This window comes from Cavia porcellus, unplaced genomic scaffold, assembly GCF_034190915.1.
Source record: "Cavia porcellus strain 051 isolate PalLab524CR breed Dunkin Hartley unplaced genomic scaffold, mCavPor4.1 scaffold_22, whole genome shotgun sequence".
Classification (NCBI taxonomy): Eukaryota; Metazoa; Chordata; class Mammalia; order Rodentia; family Caviidae; genus Cavia; species Cavia porcellus.
Genome location: NW_026947505.1, coordinates 49,567,289 through 49,585,841, shown reverse-complemented (window position 1 = coordinate 49,585,841; position 18,553 = coordinate 49,567,289). Strand labels below are relative to the sequence as shown.

Sequence of the window (18,553 nt, the reverse complement as noted above, 5' to 3'; positions counted from 1 at the left end):
TTGGTGGGGATGATAACTGGAATTTGAAATAAAGGAAAAGAAATGTCTAGTTCTTTTAAAGTTCAGAACATTAGTGATGTTTAAGTCTAGTTGGTAAGAACTCTTTTAGTAATGGAGTGTCAAATTTTTTAAACTCATTGTGAAATATGGGAATGCATTAAACGTATATACTTTAATTTTATGGAATAGGGATTTTGAATGAGGAAGGAGAAGAAGGGTTTTCCTTTGCTTTGGCTGCATTAGATTTCCTAGGAGCTGGCATATCACAGGTAGCTTTTCTGCACACTAGGTGTAGTCTGTAACAGAAGTGTTACAGTATCTGTTATCCTGAAGAGGTCAGTCTGTATTGCTGGAAGTACTCAAGTTTGCACTGTCCCAGTGTTGCTAGATTCTGTTTCTGAGTACTTGATCTTTAGTTGACGTTGCTGTTTGACACCAGGCACTTTCTGAACTAACACAGAGCACCCCTGCTGACCACTTATGTACCATACTCTCTACCTGGAACCTTATTAATATGCAGATGTGGGCAGTGAATGTTTTATAATTGTTTGCTCGCTTAGGAATTCATCTCAAATCATGGTAGTTTAACGTATGCATGATGTTCTGTGAAAGCTTAGCTTTACATAATAGAATTCTCTTACTGTTTGCTCTCATTCTGCCACCCACAAATGTGTTTATTGGCACTCTTTAAAATTAAAATCAAAGTAAAGTATGCTTTTAGTGATCATGTTCCAAAAAGTATATTTATGTGTTTACCTTCAGATAGTGTATATGATAAAAGTCTACATGTGTTGAGGAATTGCACTTGGATCAGTTAACAAAGATTAACATGAGGCTTAGATCTGGATTTTATGATTTTAAAAACATCATGTCAATACCAACAAATGATAAAATTCAAAAAAAAGACACAGAAAAGAATTCATTGAAATACCTGTATGTAAAAATGTTACTGTTCTATTTTTTAAAAATACTAGTCAAATAGCCGGGCATAGTGGCTCACTCCTGTAATCCCAGCACTCAGGAGGCTGAGGCAGGAGGATTATTGCGAGTTCGAGACCAGCCTGGGCTACAAAGCGAGCTCAAGGCCAGCCTGAACTGCATAGTGAGACCCTGTCTCAAAAAGACCAAAAAAAATACTAGTCAAAGTAATTTTGAAGCCACAGTTTAATAAAGATGAGTAAATGTTTAAAGTATGAAGTGAATATTTCGATCAAATGTAAGTAGTGGTTAATATCATATCTCCTGTTTTCATAGATTTGATCCAGGCTACCAATGAAACCAATGTTAATATTCCTCAGATGGCCGACACACTCTTTGAGCGGGCAACAAACAGTAGCTGGGTGGTTGTATTTAAAGCTTTAGTGACAACACATCATCTCATGGTGCATGGAAATGAGGTAACTAAGAAAACAACCTTTGGGGGGAGAAATGGAAGCATTTATGGAAGAATATAGTATTGTTTGAGAACCTTTTAATTTTCACTAAGATGAGAAATCTACAAAATCATCTGGTGTATAATTTTAGTCTTTCACTTATCTATCTTTTAAAATCAATTTTTAGTTTTTGTCTTAGAGATACTAAAGTATGAAACATTATTGGTGCCTGAAATGTATATACTATATAAACCTGTTAGCAAGGAAAAGTGTTAGAAGAAAGGAACACTAAAATTATTTTCCCACAAGAAATGATCTTCGTGCCTCTAAATGAAAATAACTTTCATAAAATACTGAACTTTGAAAAATACTGATAAAATTATTTTATATGGAATATCTACTGAATCTTATTAAATTTATAATGTTTCCTAAATACAGAAATAAAAGCTTATACAATTTAATTCTAATCCAGTGTTTGTATGGGTTCTAACCCTCCCTCTTTGAGAAATTCAGCAGAATGGAAATCTTTGTAATTAAATAATAGAACATAATGAAAATTTGTAAAATTTCCCTTAAATGTCAAAAATAATTTAAAGGTATGATTTGAGAATATGAAATTTTTTAATTCTAGCTTTTGTTTTTCAGAGATTTATTCAGTATTTGGCCTCTAGAAATACACTGTTCAATCTCAGTAATTTTTTGGACAAAAGTGGATCCCATGGTGAGAATATGAAAAGTTTTATATATTTATATGCATATTGTTGATAATTCTTTATGTTTCCATGTACAGTTATTAATCCAAAGTCATTTAATTGATATCTTTAAACTCAACACATAAAACATTATATTTTGTTCAAATTTACCGTGTTCACTTTAAAAAGTAACATTGGGAATGCTAGACTCACTGTTTATGAAGGTGTAGGAAATGATAAAGATGCCTTCTAAATTTTAAAAGATTGTAGTATTAAAGAAATTTTTTCTTCTAGATTAATAGATTTAGGTCATTTGTTCATTATGTTTACTGGTCATGTGTTATGCATAAACATATCAAACAGACTGTCGTTAGATGGTTGTGCTAACACGTATGACACAGACTTATTTGAAACCATGAAAAAAAGAAACACAAGTAATAATTACAAAAGAAATTGTATACAAAGAAGGTCAAGAAAAGTCATATGCCAAAACTATTTTCTCCTAGAAATAGAATTTTAAATGAGTCCTGCAGATACACTTTTTGACCTTGTCCTAGAACTGTATATATTTGAAGGATTAAAGAAATAGCTATGCAAAAGACAGTTGAAAGTATTTTATCGATTTTTTTCCCCTTCTCTCTCAGGTTATGACATGTCTACCTTCATAAGGCGCTATAGTAGGTATTTAAATGAAAAGGCTTTTTCATACAGACAGATGGCATTTGATTTTGCCAGAGTGAAGAAAGGGTAAGTTGTCTATCTTCATACATTTATTTGAGCAGCAGAGTTCTCTAGGTCTACTTGACTTACTTTAACTCAGCTTATATACCCATTAATTTTGATCATGAAACCAGTTTATAATCAGCTGAAGAAGCAGCTCAATAAAGTTAGCCTTGAAGTTGGAATATGTATTATTTTATTAGTATCTTCATGCAGAAAAATATGATTTTCTACTTAATGTTTACATAGTATAAGATTAATAAGATTTTAAAATTAACTTGAAATTGTTCTTTATGCTGCCGAGCTAAATCCCCAGCCCCTCAACTTGAAATTCTTAGACATCTAAATGTCTTTAATACCTATTTCTGTGTGTTTGATTGAGGTGAGAATGAACTTATATGTATGATGATCAGTTTTTGAAAGCTGATATGTCCTAGGAAACACATGCATGTCATAGTGCAATTAATTATTGATAACAACCGCTGATTGAAAACATTAAAACAAAAATATTTGAATTTTAATCCATAATTATAATTTACTTCCTTCTAAATAGATATTTGAGTTTAATCAAAATTATTCATCCAGAAGTTTATACAGATCTTTTGTCTGTTCCTAACTTGAAATAATGGGAAGAAGCTTTAATGTTTTAGTTTCAAGAAACCAAATGAGAAGGTATAACTATCTTTGTAATATTTTACCTTAATTCTGAACTACTTTTTAATCATGGTAATGAAAAATATGAACTTTGATATTCAAAAAAATTCAGTTTCCTGTGAGTGAATATTTTATAGAATTGGCTTTTTTCTTCCATTTCCTTTTCACTAGAGCTGATTTTAGTTCTTACTAGAAGTCCCTCTGACTTCTTACATGGCCATATGTACTTTTCGATGTTCTGTGCTATAGTGTGGGCTTTCCAAAATAGATGTATGGCCTGCACTCCTACTGGACACTTACGGACACTCTGGAATGGTTTCCCCGCCACTGGGGTGGGAGAGACTCCAAGAGTTGCCATTACAAGCCTGTCCTTGTCACCTGGGTATTTTTCTCAGTTACAGCAACACTGTTTGCTCCTTGACCACCACTGGAGGTAGGAGCTCCTTCCGAGGAGCTGGGTGTAGGGTAGGTATATGGGTACAGGGCACACGCACGCCTCTGATTCCCTTTTCAGCACCAACTTCCATTCTGATGCCTGCTACTAAAATCTTACCTGCATTTTGGCAGCCTGTCCTTTCGGCATGTGTTTTTCTTCATTTGTTTGTTAGTATCACAAAGGGTATTCCCAGTCCTATAGGGTTCATAAACTTCCAAGGCATGTTTTCTCATAAAAGAAAAACTGCCCTTTTAGAAAGCATATTTTTACCACTTTCCTTCTGTTGAAGTTTTTTTTTTTTTAAATCGATTGAGAAATTCAGATGGCCCCTGCTATCCAGAGAGTATTGCTTTGTTCCTGAGAATAGTGTACAAGGAAAGTGTTGCCTGGGGCCGGGGATACCGCTCAGTGGCACAGCGCCTGCCTGGCAGGCTCAGGTTCATGAGTTTGATTCCCAGTATAATTAAAAACAAAATAAAACAAAAATAAAAATTAAAAAGAGAAGGCTTTGCCTGCGTGGTTGAGGAATGTAAATGCACAGAAGGAGGTAAGACGGAAATGAGAAACAGCCACAACCGCTTAGTGTCTCCTAAAGGTCCTGCAACATTAACGAGGAAACTGAGATGAGGCAGTTTAGAACAATACCTGTGGTACTGAATTTTCCATATACCAGGGAGTTTAATCCTTTGCTTTTTAAATACTATTACAGGGCTGATGGTGTAATGAGGACAATGGCTCCTGAAAAGCTACTAAAGAGTATGCCAATACTACAGGGACAGATTGATGCGCTGCTTGAATTTGATGTATGTATCTCATCAAAAAGTGTTTCTTGCATAATCAATATTGTCTTTCCTTTGAAGGTGAGCTGTATGCAAATCCAGAGGTTTCTTGGGAGGCAGCTTGAGATCTTCCTCATTTAAATGAATGAGGTGAATACTTAGTTCAGGCTGTTATAGAGATGATCTAGGTTTCCCCAGATTTTGCAAGCAGTGTGCCAGGTTTTCACTTAAGTTACAGAAAAATTCAAACACTGAACTCTTGGATATTTATGTTCTTAGTGGGACGATGGCTGTCTGATGGGCTTGACAAATGAGGTGTCTGCATGATTGTACGTGCGGGCCAGTAGATGACTTGATCTGCTGGGTTTTCTGTGGATTTCTCCACTGACACTTCCCACTAAAGATAATTATTTTTGTTTTATCATCAGTAACTTTGAGTCCTTCCTGGAAATATTAGTGTGATTTGTCTCTTAAAATCATATGTCTGTCAGTTTTGACAGTAGATAAACCAATTCACTCAAATAATAAAATTGTATGAAACTAAAGACATGGGCACACATACACACACACACACACACACGCACACAAATTAGTACACATTCTCTAGCAAAATTGGAATAAGATCTATTGATTGCATTGTTAGTATCTGGATTGTGATTAACTATAGTTATAAAACAATCACTTTGTAAGGTATTATGTTTGGAAGAAACTTAGCAGATGATATGTGGGATCTCTGTATTACTTCTTACAGCTAGCTCATAATTAAAAGTTTTAAAAATCTGAGTCATGAAAATAATACCTATTTTACATGTAGGAAAATTCTTAACTCACATTGTCAGCTTTTTCTGTATTTTGGTGGTTGCCTAAACACTTTGCTCAAATATTAGTAGCTTAAAGTCTCTGTTAAGATTATGTGGTTTAGTCTATCATTGAGCTCTTGTAACACCTAAATTCTGTCACATTTCAGTAAAATCAGCAAATTGTATTACTGTTCTTTTGACAGATTTTACAATAAATACATTTTTAGATTCCTGTGTAATTGCTTAACTTTTTTTCTTTTTATTCCTATGTTTTTATTTGTTTTCCCTGCCCTTAGTTAGGGTTCTTCCTTAAAGAGGAAATGTTGTATAGAGGGGAAAAAAGCAAGCTGAGGAGTTGTGAAAAAGGACTGGGGAGTGAGGAGAAATTATTTTTTTCTGTGTTGCCAATAGAGTATCTATTGTAGTACGTGAGTGAATGACTACCAGTCTTAGGAAGTATTTGAAAGGGAGCTGAGTAAGATACTCTGGACGCTATTCTTCCTCTGGGGCCTTCAGAGACTGGTCCATTTTACAGAGACATAAAGTAGGAGAAATGGAAGAGATATACTATAGCAAAAGACTGAATGTTGAAAACTGGCTTTGAGTGATTTGTGTATCATTGGTCAAAAAGAAGTGTATGTCTTTTGAGTGATAGGTCTAACTGTATAGATTTAAATTGAAGCAACAACATTTGCAATGCATCTTTTGATATTCTTAGGTTGTTAAAATAATTACCCCTTTGTATGCTTTGATACTGTGACTTGAACAACTACCTCTAACTATGATGTCATAGTTGAACAACTATGATAATGTGTAATCTATTAACTGGTGATTTCCTTATTGTTTTTTTTTTTTGTAGTTCTGTATTACTTGTACCCTTACACTGCTTTGTTTTGTTTTGTTTTTTCTCTTTTTCCTTTTAAATAAAACTTTTAAAAAATCACCCAACATGTGTAGAATATGAATTTTTTAGTTATTATTTGAGACATTTTAATATGATTTGAGAAAATACTGATTTGATGCTATACAACTAACATTAAATTTTTGTCTTTTCCTAGGTGCATCCAAATGAACTAACAAATGGTGTCATAAATGCTGCATTTATGCTTCTTTTCAAAGATCTTATCAAACTTTTTGCTTGCTACAATGATGGAGTTATTAACTTACTTGGTAGGTGAAACTATAAAAGGGCTAGGCACTGTGCTACACCTCCGTAGTCACAGGTACTTTGGAGCTCTGAGGCAGGAAGATTGCTTGATTCCATGAATGTAAAGTTAACTTAGCTATATAGTGAGACACCATCTCTTAAACACAAACACACACAAGGCAGTTTAAGAATGTAAGAATAGAAGGTAAAAATAAGAATAAAGAACATGGACAAAAAATATAAAATAGTAAGAAATATAACAGATATCAGTCTATGTCAATATGTCAGTGTCACTTAATGTATCTATAATCACTTAAAAACTCAGGAGTTTGGATGCACTGAATATACTTAACTTGCAGGGGAGATATCATGATCAGAAAGGTGGTTTTCCCAGGACAAGGCTTATCCATTGCACTCTAAATGTGCTGACTTCTGTGATTTCCCCAAATGTGGAAAAATCGACTGCATAATTTGTGGTAGTGGGGAACTGCATTCATATATTGCCCTAAAAAATAAAATAAGAATAATAAAATAAATGCACCAATTAAAAGACAAAGAGATTATCAGATTGCATCAAAAACAAAGTTCAGGTATATGGTAACTACAAGAAATCTACCTTATATATAAAGACTCACACAAATTAAAAGTAAAATAAATACATGGAGAAACATATCCCATTGTAACTATAAAGAATTTTCAGGAGTAGCTGTATTAATTTTAGACAGGGAACAAAAATGATTTTGGGAGAAAAGAGAGCATTGCATAATGATATTAAAGTGTCAGTTCCCCAAGAAGACAGATAATCTTAGTGTGTATTTACCTAGCAACAAAACATCAAACTACAGGACCTAAAGACCTGTAGAAATGCCAGGAGAAGTGGATGAATCCACTATTACAAGTTGGAGATGTCATTATTCTTCATCATTACTTGTCAGAAGTAAACAGATCCACCAGGCAGGAAAAAGTAAGGACTGATGTGATCTCAAAATCAGTCAACCGAATATAATGGATATCTCCTGACTGTTTTATCCAGTAGCAGCATACTATGTGCTCTTCTCAAGTCTGCATGGAAGGTCACAATTTGGGCCATAAAATATACCTTAATGAATTTAAAAGAATGAGAAACTGAAAGTGTAAATAATCAAAATGTTCAATAGATATTGTAAAGTAAGAAAAAATTGTTCAAAAGGAAAAGAAACTAGTTGAGGGGGCAGAGGGAAAGGAAGGAAGGGGAAAAAATGAGGAAAGGAGGATAAAATGGAAATAGCTTTGTGAATAAGGAGAAGAGGGGTTAAAGGAAAGGGAGATAAATGGGGAAAAGAAGAGGACTCGAGATACATCATAGACAGGTACAAATCTGCTACGATAAATGTGATCATTGTGCGTATCTAAATTGTACCAGTAAACTTAAAGAAAAATAATGTCCACTTTCCAACCATAACAGTATTAATCTAGAAATCAAAATATCAAAGATACAAAAAACCTGAAGAATCCCAAAACAGTGACAATTAAATATCATGCTTCCATGAACAAGAGAATAAATTTCAGGAGAAATTTTAAGATATTTTGAACAAATAAAAATTAAAATACAGTTTATCAAAATTAGTGGGATCAGTGAAAGCAGCATAGACCTTCCTTAGTTTAATAAAAAAAAAAACTTCAAAAACTTATAGCTAACATGATACTTAAAGACAAGCTAGAAGTTTTTCCACTGAGATCAGCAACAGGAAAAGGATATCCTCCCTCCTTCCTACTTTTTAGCATCATATTGATGGTCCTGTTTAAGGTAATCAGACAAGAAGAGGACAGACTTAATAACAGGTTAGGAATGAAGAAATAAAACTGTATTCATCTGTGTAGAAAATCTGAAAGAATTACCCCAAACAGCTTCTGAAACTAACAAACAATTGTAGCCAGGTTGCAGGATAAAAGTAAATATACAAAACACTGAGCACTTTCTGATATGCTAACAATGAATAAGTGGGATATGAAATTGAAGATGTATCTTTTGCATCAGCAAACATGAAATAACTGGGAATAAGCTAAGAAGCTGTGTATATACTCTTAATGAGAAAAGCAATAGAACTCTGATGAAAGACATTTAAGAACTAAGTAGAGAGATATTAAATGTTCATGTTTAGGAATACTCAGTACTGTCAAGATATTAGTTCTTTTGAATCTATAAGTTCAATACAATCACACAATATGGATATCAACGAACTGAATATAAAATATATATGGACAACCAAAAAATCTAAAATAGGCAACACTATTGACAGAGAAGAACAAAGTTAAAACATGCAAACTACACAATTTAAAAACCTAGTACTATAATGTTACAGTAATCAGATGGTAAGGTATTTAGGAAAGAAATAGAAACTAGATGAACACAACAGAATAGAGAGCCCAGTAGATTCACATCAATATAACCAACTGGCCTATGACATAAACAAAGATAAGATAATCTTCATATCATATGGTGTTGTAATAGTTGAATATTTATATGTAAAAATATTAATCTAGAAGAGATTTACTCCCTTCACAAAATTAATTTAAAATAATCATAGACCTAAATATAAATACAAAACCATAGAAATCCTAGAAGATAATATAGACAAAAACCTAGGTGACTTCAAGTGTACATAGGACTTTTTAGATATAAGACCAAACACATGATCCATGAAAGAAATAATCTAAAACCTTAACTTCATTAAAGGTAGAAACTATTCCATGAAACAAAATATCAAAAAGAGAAAGTCTTGGGGGCCGGGGATTTAGCTCAGCGGCATAAGTGCCTGCCTGGCAAGCGCTAGGTCATGAGTTCAATCCCCGGGCATGATGGCTCACTCCTGTAATCCCAGCACTCGCACTCAGGAGGCTGAGATGGGAGGATTCTTGCAAGTTTAAGACCAGCCTGGGCTACAAAGTGAGCTCAAGGCCAGCCTGAACTGCATAGTGAGACCCCATCTCAAAAAAGACCAAAAAGAGAAAGTCTTGCCACAAACTAAGAGAAAACATTTGCAAAAGAAACATCTGATAACAGACTGTTACCCAAATACAAAAAGAACTTAAGGTACTCAACAATAAGAAAATGAACAGCCCAGTTTTTAAAGTGGGCCAAAGTCTTTAACAGACATTTCTGTCCTCTCCATTTAATGTTGATAAAACTGCTCTGAAAATATATAGCCTTTTAAAAATTGTCTAGATATGCCCTTTTTCCCTGTGTGTATTCACGCTGGTACAAGTCTCCATACAGAAGACTAAGAAAAGTGCTTTGGGCAGTGTTCAGTGACCTTTCTCAAGATTATGTGGAGGCCTCATTAAAATTTGGATAGGGGACCCTGCCCCGAAATTTCTAATTCAGTAGGTGTGAGGTGGGGCCTGAGAACTTGCATTTCTACTCAGATCCTAAGTGATGCTCTTGCTATTTGCTAGAGTACTTCAGATGGGAGCCACTGCAAGATACTCAGGCTTGAATCCACAATTTTTGGCACATTCACCCAGATTGGTAAATTATAAATTATATCATAAATCTAATGTATTCTTTATTTTCTACCCAGAAAATACAATTCATTCCAATTTTCCAGATTTTTGTCAGTTATGTTGGCTAGATTTAGGAGGAAAATTACAAGACACCTAGTTAAATTTGTATTTGAAGGCAACATGAATAAACTTTTTAGTACTAATAAGCCCTATGCAATATTTGGGTTTTACAGTAAAAATTACTTGTTATTTACCTGCCTTTTAACTCAATATTTTGTATTTATCTGGTGAACCTACTTCCAACAAGTTTGCAAAAATCTTTCACCAGAAGAGCTAGGTAGTAATTTAAATAATTGTTTTGCTCCAATATAGCATAGACTACAAGGATCCTATATTTCAGCATAGATGATCATCATCTTCAAATCTAGTTAGGTTACATAGTTATTCTCAGGTTCCTGAATTAATAATTTGAAAATCTGCACTATGTATATTAAAGAAACAGAAATTGGTATCCAGATTCTAAATAGGAAGGAATTTAATATAGGGATGGTACTTCTATAATTATTGAATCCGGAAAGAACTAGTTATCAGCTGGAATTCTAGAAATGACTCCCAGAATTAAATACTGTATTCTCATTTTAGAAGAGCTACTATTCAAAGGCTACTTATTTAACACATTTCCTGTTTTCCCTGAGAACACTCTTCAACAGTGTTTACAGCCTTAGCATTTAACTCAAGATAACCTGAAGATTGCAGTCATAACATTATCCTCCCAAATTTGTCACCAAACATGTCTTTTATTACAACTTTCACATAGTTGTGTATATTTGATAGTCTTGGAAACAGAAAGCGTCAGTGTATTTATGACATTCTGTTTTTAGTGTGGTATTTTCATTTACAAAATACAACAATTATTGATCTCTGAAAATTAAATGAGTGCTGGCAAGTTGCACTTTTTTCTTCTAAATAGGAAAAGAGTTTAAAGAATGCTAAAAATTAGAAGCTGCCACTACCCCCATAACTGCTTTGCAACTGTAAGGAAGCTTGAAAATGGGACACCTGTAAGCCAGGGATTAAAGAGTCACATAAGTGGCTGTGAGTTTAATGATTGCTTCTCAGAAATCCAGGAAGTTGGGGGAGAAGGTAGAGAGCAGAATGCTGCTGAAAACTGTGTCTGTGATCTTGCCTCTCAAAGCAGCAGCTGGACAGGTATAAGAAGGTGGCTCTAGCTTAGTTTCACCTTCTAGATCTCCTACAGGTCTAATTTTCAGAGCTGAGTGTCTATCCAGAACCCTGACTTCACATGAATTCAAAAGAAAAAAGGGGAGTTGGGTGAGCCTTTCATCAACATCAAACACAGTGCTCTCAGATGTTTTGCTTTTAATGGAGAACTGCCCCAAAAATGAAGTTCAAACCTTAATAATATTTATTTCAGGTCATAAATTTTATCAGGAAGCCAGGTAGGATATATTTTTCCTCTTACCTTTTGCCAACAAACCTTAGTCTTCTTTACTGCTCATAAATGCAAAGCTTCTGCTGAAGTTCACTTCTAGGCATTTGCTTTTCTGCTTTTTCTGTGCACGGTATCTTAGTTCATGAATGTCACTTTTTACACAATCTGAATTGAATGAGAATTGAATCAAATTTCTCAGAGGTCAACAATGTACCTAATCATTGAGTATGACTAGGTTCTTGTCCAGTTCAGTTTGTAACCAGAAACATGGAAAGAATTGTTTGGGAATCAAGGTATCAGTGTTCTTCATTGAAAAAAACCTGTCATTTCCATTATACTGAGCCCCAAATCTGTTATTTTAATTCTTACTTTTTTTTCTAAACTCCAGTTTTGTCCATCTTAGTATTTGTAGGCATTTAAATCTAGATACTATATTCTTAAATAAAACATCAGAACCTTTAAAACTGAACTCCTGAACCCTTCCTAATGTCCTTATTTCTGTTGATACATAGTCTGTTAAGCCTAAAACTTTACTTATCTTTGAGTTGGTCGTCTTCCTAAAGTCCTCAGCTGGTCAGAAATGAGGTTCTGTTGGTTTATTCTCACACTCTCACCTTGTTTCATTACCACTTCTGCCTCAAGAGTATTAGAGTTAGTGTCTTCACAATTCACTTAGCAATTAGCGTGTTTAGTCGTGTGACTCTTCTCTGTGGTCCTAAACAGCTACTTATGTACTGTTCTGCTTTATTTTCTCTTTATATTGGCTTTCCCAGATAGACGGTATTAAGAATGCACTTTCTCCTTATCTTAAAATAACCAGTTGAGATGTTATTTAAATTTAATTTTAAAATGATAGTCTGCTGGCCAAATCGGAAACAAAAAAGGAGAGTTGGGCCTTTTCCTAGTAGAGACTTTTCAGAAGGGTTGAGGGAGTATTCTTGCCTTGCAGCATTTTTGTATTTTACAGTTTCATTTGTCAGAATCGCTGTTGTTAAAGAGGCAGTCTAGAAAAATTTTGATAGGTGTCATGTACATGTGCCAACTTCACACAAGGAATGTAAACAGTATCCATTGTGAACATACACTAAAAAGAGAAGAGAGGTCGAGGGAAGAGTGGGAGAGAAAAAGGGGGTGGAAAAAAGGAATTAAGATGACTATACACGTGTACTGATTCCCCACAGCGAATATAAACGTTAAAAAACACAGTATCCTAATTGTTTTGAGGCAAATATGTTTTTTGTTTACCAGAGGGCATTAAGAGTTAACCTTCTAAATATGTACCAGGTTACTTTAATAAAGGGTTCCTAGCCAATACTTCGTGTAATGTCAGAATCAGTTTTGGTGCTGCAAACTTTCACAAATGTTTCAAAACTGTGATGAAACTGATTTCCAAGTGAGATATTCCCCTCGTTGTCTAGAGGTCATTAGTAATCAACCACGTGGAAAGTCTGTTTCTCAGGCATGAGGGTCCTTTTCAGTTGATTTATCTCTTGGAACACTTGTTCTTTGAATATTAATACAGTGCCAAAGTACAAACAGGAATTTATTACAGCTTTATAAATATGTTACAAATATGAGATATGATCATGTCAAATACAAAAAAATCACCATAGGTTATTTTAGTATAAAAGAAAGGTAGAGACTCATTTTGAGATGCCTTTCTAGACCCTACCCTGGTCTCTGGACGGCAACAAAAACTCATAGCTTGCATATATTAGTAAAAATAGTGCATGTTGCCTTTCTGTGTCATTACCATCATTATAAAAACGATTACAAGATTATAACCTCAAGCCATAATGATTGACTGTCTTTTGTTGGTGAATCCTAAATTATCATGAAAAATACAGACATCTGAATGAAACAGAAAAATTGCTTAAAATTTTGATGCATTTGTTCTGAAGGAAAATTGAGATTTTCAGTTTGATTTCTCTTGTGTTATTGCTGAAGACCTGGTGCAAAGAACTAAACCTAGAGTACGGTAAAAAGAAGTAATTTAGATCTTTATAGGAAATTGTTTATGTGACGATGTTAGTACAGAAAGAAAAGTATATTTTGTCAGAATGTCTTTATTCATTACTTTTTAAACTAAAAATGATTTCTTTACATATAGCATCAAGATTTTATGGATAGCATTAGAAAACAGAATGGTGTGGATAAAGAAACTGTTCTCAGATTTGGCCATTTTCAAAGTCTCAGTTCTCTCTCAAACCTTCAGTAGAAAACAGTATTGTATGTGTTTGTTTTCTTGATTTTTTTTTTTTTTTTTTGCTTTCCTTAAATGCCCTACAGGGGAGGTCTGTGTTAAAAGTAAAATTACCCGAAGACTGTCAACAGAAGATAATGAATAGCTGCCCTGGATAATTAGTTCTTTACATAATTATATATTATTAAACTTTTCTTGAGAAAATTAAAAATACTTTTGAGGTAGTAAAATTATATGCTGAATGTCATAAAGAACTCTAAAGTATGGAGAATATAAAAGTAGCATGTATTTAAGTATGTGCAAATATAAAATAATAAACTCATAAAGAGGGTACTGGGCCTTCAGTTATAATCTAGAGTTGCCTAGACAGTGCTGTACTGTGTTAACATCTGCAGTGTCAAAAGTTATTGGCTAAATGAATTGCTGAATGGCTGGCAAAACACTGATGAAATAAATGATTTTCTTTAAAATATATAGGAAAGACACACTCCCTGCAATTACAGTGGAGCTGCTGTACCTTAGACTGAATTCTAGTCATGGAAATGAAAAAGAAGACAGCAAAGTGATCCTGTTTTTCTGTCTGTAAAGTTAAAGGTTGAGAAACAGAATAGGATTACAGTCTAGCAAGCCTCAAGAATTTGATATGCCAACTCTTGAAGCTCTACCATTTTATATCTAAAAGATACGTTACTGTATAATGTTTGAAAGAAATATTTGACTAATAAAAGCAAGTATCAATAAAAGCAAGTATCAGTTTATATAAAAAATTTAAAGAGTTCTTCAATTCAGAGAGATTTATAGATTACTAGTTTATTATGTATACTGTTGGTTTATATTGAGCTAATAAGAAAATAAGGATATTGTAGAACTGTAGTCATAACTTTTGAATTTTGTTAATCAGAAAGAATTTGCTGTTTTTCAAAACTTAATAGTGGGATATATAGATGATGAATGTACACGTAACCTGTTCTGACAGTTCATGAATTCTACTTTCTTTTTCGTTATTTGGATTGTTTCATGTGAGACAGATGATTATTTTGGGCCATAACACATCTCTTACGCTGCTCAGGGCCCCCTCCTTGAAGTGCTTTAATACTTCTTAGAGGTTGTAGTGCCCAAGTGTTTTGATTCAAACCTTAAACTTTACGTGGTAATTTAAGTAGTAGATTTAAGGGTAAATTTGTCTGTCTTGGGCAAGTCTTATCTCATTGAAAAGTCCCTCCCCCCAGGTAAGCTGAGGTGGCATTACTGTTATACGAATCATGAGTGGGAAGTGAGCAGGGCTGTGCTTTCAATGTCCTTTATAGTTAAGGTCTGAGTTGTCCATTCAAGAGTCTGTTTAATAAGGACCAGGAGCAGAAGTCTAACTATTTTCAGTCCTCTTCTTCATTCTGGGACCTTTGGGACCACTCCAGGGTATTGTTTGACACTGGTCTAGTTTGTGGAGCTATCCAGAGAAGAGCACTGCTCTTCTGTAGCTCCTGTGGTATTGGAAAAATAAACTTGTCCAGCTTTCAAAAAAAAAAAAATAAAGTTTAGGGGTTGGGGTGAGAGCCAATTAATATGTAAGTTTAGACTAAAATAGAATACTTTTCAAATTGCTTATCATTTTGCCTCTTCTAGAAAAGTTTTTTGAAATGAAGAAAGGACAATGTAAAGATGCTCTAGAAATTTACAAACGATTTCTAACTAGAATGACACGAGTGTCTGAATTTCTCAAGGTTGCAGAGGTGAGTAATACTAAGATATGTTGGGAATATAATTTTAAAAGTATTAGTTTGTGTTAGTTTGTGTGTCTGTAGTGTATAAGAGTATATAATCTAGCAAAATAATATGCCACAGAGTCACAGTGTCTGAGCTTTGTAAGTGACCTTAGAAATCATCTCACTTCTTTTCCAACCAAATGATCATTTTATGTCAGATAAAAATTTCATGAATATTAAGTAATAGCCTTGTTGCTTTGCAGGGTGGTCTATACCTATAGTCTACCTAGCAGCTCTAAATCTAGGTACTTTTTTTGCATTAAACTCTATATTTGCCTTTAGAAAAGCCTGTCCATCATTCTTAATGTATAATCATAAATTCTGATTGTCAGTGAATTTAAATTTAAATCATTGTTGTCAATGACTTCAGCACAATGAACAATAAATCAAAATGTAATTCTTGTTATAAAGTTAATGAATTACATCTAAAAAGTTTATTTTATACTTAATAATCATATAACAATAGAGTTGGTGTTTCTGAGATTATCTGTAAATTGATGTCTTTTATATAAAGTCCAATAATTGGAAATTTTTGACATTGTTATTGTAGTGCTTTGTAGTTTTATTTTATACATCAGCTAAGTGATTGCTAGAGACACAGTGCAGTGTGGTGTGAGAGAGGTTTTGATGCTCAACTGCAAAGCATGGACATGGGACATTCATGCTATGTTTGTGCTGCTTTATCATTTTGAGAATAAGGAATAAGGATATACATTGAAAGCACAAAAGTACTTTCGGGCATACATTATCTTTTAGATCTCATTTGCTCACAGAATTAATAATTGTCACATTCAAATTTTAGCACTAAAGTACTATCCTAAAAATTTGGATTCCTAAATTTTGACCAGTAGAACATGTAATCAGAATTTTTAAAATGTGTGTCTTAACATGGGGAAGCAAAAGGTTAATATTAGCTAATGTAAGCTGCACTTACATTAAAGTGTGTTCATGTGTGTTTCCTCATAGATTTATCAGTGTTGGTTGTTTTTAAGGTAAAGTAGAATACCTTGAAATTTTTTCTCTTGCAGTTACACATATTCCACGGCTTATAGTTGGTATGATTTCCCCTTGGTTTAGGCATAATTATCTATATAATTTATTAAAATTTATCTAATTTCTTTCTGTGAAAGTATCAGTTATGCCCAAGCACTCACAGCAGATTAATTATTCCATGAAATCCTAGAGAACATGATTCCCAGTTTTTCCATTTGTTACTGTAAGCAAGTGCGTATGTGACAGTCTGTGGTATATAGTCAGTATATTAAAGCTGGATTCAACATCTCCATGAGAAAAAGGCTTCTTATTGACTCTAGTTTTTTAACTATAAAATTTGGCTTTGTGTCTAATGTAGCCAGATTTATCCCAATAAGGAGATGCATTGAAATCCAATGACATTTTAAGAGCCTATTTTTAAATAACTGGATAATAAATGGTTTTTATTTAAACATAAGACATTTTATAGAGTGGACACTAATTTATGGTGATTTTAATAAAATACATAAATCCCACTGAGATAGCCCACATCATTTGTTTCTTTGATATTTAAATTGAATTACTCACAATTTAAACACTTACTGCTTGAAGATAGTGTTGAGTGTTTGAGGTATGATTGGTTAATTCAGAAAATTTTTAACAAGTTGCATAGACCGTCTTCCTACCAAACAGTATGTGCGTGGTGTACATATCTGCGGGTGCATACTTGGTAGCTATTCTGTACCTAGTACCATTTTCTGAAGAGTCTATTAGAAGACTTCTAGAATGTTATTTTAAAAATATAACTGGGAGGTAGCGAGAACAAGCAAGAGGGCGGGGAGGAGCAAGAATGAAACAAGGAATTAAGATGTGTCATATACATGTATGAGTTTCACACAAGAAACAAGAGCATTGTGTACTACAAATATACCAAGAAAGGAAGAAGATCAAGGGACAGGTGGGGTGGGGGAGGAAAAGCAGTGAAGAAATGAAGTAATATGTATTATAATACTCTTACTGTCTTACTGACCAGTTGAACAGTTTGTATGAAAATATTTGAATTTCTCAGAGGAACAGCTTGAAGTGCAGAGAACTCACTATGTCTTGGATTTTTATACTGAAAGTCTTATAAGGCAGACAACTGAAATACTATAAAATGGTTATTTTACAGGTAGTAGGAATTTCTGTTAAATAGTATAGTATTCCCCTTCATACAATTACATTATTACTAGTTTTCTATTCTGAGGTAAATATCAGACTCATGGGAGTTATGTCTCCCAGAATGTTTTCTCCCAGAAAGTGAAGAGTTTTCCGCCCTATGCTTCACTCCAACCCCCACTTACATTGTAATTCAGATGTTCAGGGAGGTGAAAATAGTAGCAATAATAAAGAATTCATACATACGTCTTTTAACAGAATTATCCATATAATGGGAACACATTCCCTTTTTCCAGTTATAACAGTAATAGACATCCATAATATACGAGTATTAGAATGCCTTCATCAATTCGTGTTAATATTATGAATCCATCATCTAAACAGGTGTTCAAGTATGGAAATGAAGTTACCTCATTTAATCATTTCCATAATTTATAATGTAAATGGATACAAGGAGGGATGCATAGCTTCTGTAAAGCCAGAACTCAGTTGTTGGAAGGTAAAGTCTGGAATTTTGCTTCCCAGCATAATTTGATCCAGACGAAAGAGAGCCAGTCAGTAGGGAGTGATCTTGTTCCTCTCTCCTCCTGAAGGAACTTCTAAAGTTGTTTCTGAGGATCAAAGTAAAGGGAGTAGCTACAGGAATCCAGTGGCTTAAAGCCACAGGTGTTGCTGAGCATCCTACGATGCACAGGACAGTCACCAATAAGAAATTAACTTTCCAAAATACCAATTTCAGTTGTAGGAAAAGCAAAGAAAAAAAAAATAGTTGCCTTGTTTTTGGAGGAGCCCAGAGCTTTTATGTGTTTGCTCTTTCATTTCCATCACTATAAAGAAAGCACTTCATTTTTAAAAAATTTGGTTTAAACTACTTTGTTTCTTTAACCCTCATTTTCATTACCTGTTTTATAAAGTGGTAA

General features: G+C 33.9%; 1 protein-coding gene and 1 non-coding gene across 9 annotated transcripts in view; both read left to right on the top strand.

Annotated features, from left to right (window-relative positions):
• The window catches only part of Snap91 (synaptosome associated protein 91), a 110,864-nt gene that overhangs the window by 35,930 nt on the left and 56,381 nt on the right, over positions 1-18,553 (top strand). For all 8 annotated transcript variants that reach the window (XM_063233148.1, XM_063233146.1, XM_063233145.1 and 5 more), the window contains exons 3-8: positions 1,255-1,397; positions 2,019-2,094; positions 2,710-2,812; positions 4,585-4,678; positions 6,513-6,624; positions 15,364-15,470. In XM_063233148.1, the coding sequence (XP_063089218.1) occupies positions 1,255-1,397; positions 2,019-2,094; positions 2,710-2,812; positions 4,585-4,678; positions 6,513-6,624; positions 15,364-15,470 (635 nt within the window). The remainder of the gene's footprint in view (positions 1-1,254; positions 1,398-2,018; positions 2,095-2,709; positions 2,813-4,584; positions 4,679-6,512; positions 6,625-15,363; positions 15,471-18,553) is intronic.
• LOC111758327 (U1 spliceosomal RNA) lies at positions 6,946-7,109 on the top strand. Its single transcript, XR_002792520.2, has one exon. It is a non-coding gene; the product is annotated as a U1 spliceosomal RNA (small nuclear RNA).